General features: G+C 34.6%; 1 protein-coding gene across 1 annotated transcript in view; it reads right to left on the minus strand.

Annotated features, from left to right (window-relative positions):
- ABCC9 (ATP-binding cassette, sub-family C (CFTR/MRP), member 9) overlaps positions 1-2,168 on the minus strand; it is a 145,992-nt gene that overhangs the window by 66,184 nt on the left and 77,640 nt on the right. The window contains exon 21 of the mRNA XM_011969874.1: positions 591-692. Coding sequence (XP_011825264.1) covers positions 591-692 — 102 coding nt within the window. The remainder of the gene's footprint in view (positions 1-590; positions 693-2,168) is intronic.

Genomic DNA, 2,168 nt, shown 5'->3' on the forward strand with positions numbered 1-2,168 from the left:
TTCCTCTTGCCTTTCCACTTACCTTATTCTCCTTAATTTTCAAGACCCATCTATGGTCCTAAGACCCACTCTTGTAAGAGTGGCTCAGGGAAAGGGTCATGCCTTCTTATGTGACAGTGGTATATAAAAGATGGCCTATTCTGGCTGCTCCCAGTCATCAGACCCCTCAGATCCTACATTCTTCTTCTTTCCTAAAGTCGTCAGACCCCTCAGATCCTACATTCTTCTTCTTCCTTCTGAACTTCCTTTGTGAAATTTACTTGAATTTTTCCTTCTCTATCTTCTCACCAACAACCTAAGCAACACCCCCTCACTCTCACCCTCCCCACCCCACACACATACACACTTCAATTGCTGTTTAGTCTTGGTGTACAAATTGTTCTCAATAAGGGTTCAAGATGGCCTGGAACTTCCAATGAGGCTTCTCTTCAAATAATTGATTCAAAAGACCTTGGTGATGAGGATGAAAATGAGGCCAGCAGGAAAGAAAGTACCAGACGTAAAAGTTCCAGAAACCATTGTTCATTCCCAAACACACAAATTGGAAAGAGTTGCCATTTTGGTTCTAAATTTTATATGCTCAAAATTACCTCTGTTTGTTAAAAGGACTTCCAAAAGTAATATTTTCTTCTACTGTAGCATTTAATAGCCAAGGCTTTTGAGCTGCATACGCCACAGAATACCTGTTCCTACTGAAAAATGAAAAAGAAAAATAGAACACCAGGATTATGCAAGGGTACTGTGCGTGTATGTATTTTACTATAGATAAGGGAAATAAAATTAGTAAACTATCTCAGACACAGAAATGGAAAACTTCTAAAAGAGAAAAATTTAAAGACCACCAACCTTATTAAGAAATGATTAAATATGCCACCTAAATTAAAGGGATTAGGATTTAATAAAAATGTCACATGTATAAAATTGGTTCGTACACTGAAGAAGTGTTTTATAATCTAAACAACTAATTGAATTTTCCTTTTCTAAAGTGACTACAATTTTTAAAAAATAATTAAAAGATTAATAACAATTCACTCACTCCAATAACCACAGATATTTTACTTTATACTAATAACACTTTACTAACTATAAATTCTACATGCAAACTTTAAAAAATATGTTAATTGATACTATAATTATTGTATGGCTTTGTGGCTTAATCACATTAACATATTTTATGGTAATAGATAATATGTAAATATTTCAAAACAAAGAATATCTTAAGAAGCCCCTGAAACTTTCAATATTGAAATCGTGCATGTAAAAACTGCATATTTCAAAATATATTGAAATGGTTTATATTTTTAAAATAACTCCCTCCCCCCCTTTTGACTTGCAAATTCTAACAGATGGCTATACATCAGACTTTAATTTCCAAAAGTTAGCAAAATACATGTGAGCTGAAGAGGATGATGGGATTGGGGTGGGGTAGAGGGCAGGTCAGTTTAAAAGTCAGATTTCTACAGTTAGTTCATGATCTGTAAAGTACTAATGAAGGAAATAGGGTTAAAAGAGAGAAGAGTTAAAAAAGAGAGTAGTTAGAAATGTTCAATGATCTTTCTAAAACATTACATCTTAGGAGTGCAGGAGACATGATAATATATAGTATGCTAGCAGTTTCTGAGATAATCATATGTATAGTAAAACAATGGTTCCCAACCTCTGACATGTCTGCCTTCCCTCCCCACCCCACTCGGGTATTTAAGGTTTTTGTTTTTGTTTTTCCTTTTAAGTAGATAAAGCACTTGGCTCTTCGTCTCCACCTTACAGGTTGGTCCCATCACTGTTTAACTCAAAATCAATATATGTATTCATTCTTACATTTTTATTTTATGAAATCCGAAACCCAGTTTACTGAGGACGGTTTGCGTTTCAGCCAAAGTTGGGACATGTGTGACTCAGTGAGAGGAAAACAGTTGACACAAGGAGCCACTTTGTTTGGTAAATTAATTCTTTTAGCAGTTTGCCAAGGTTGCGAACCACTGCTGCTGGAAATATGCTAGCACACTTTAATAAATAACTATACATCATCAGAATAAACAAAATTAGATTAAAGAGATTAAAGTCTGAGGAAGGAAGTTATTCTTATTAAACTCAGGTTAAAATAGAAATAATACCTTCTGGTTGCTTCAAAAGAAGGCTCAGATTCATTTACACTGCAAGTACGGCAA

Source organism: Mandrillus leucophaeus, unplaced genomic scaffold, assembly GCF_000951045.1.
Source record: "Mandrillus leucophaeus isolate KB7577 unplaced genomic scaffold, Mleu.le_1.0 Scaffold918, whole genome shotgun sequence".
Lineage (NCBI taxonomy): Eukaryota > Metazoa > Chordata > Mammalia > Primates > Cercopithecidae > Mandrillus > Mandrillus leucophaeus.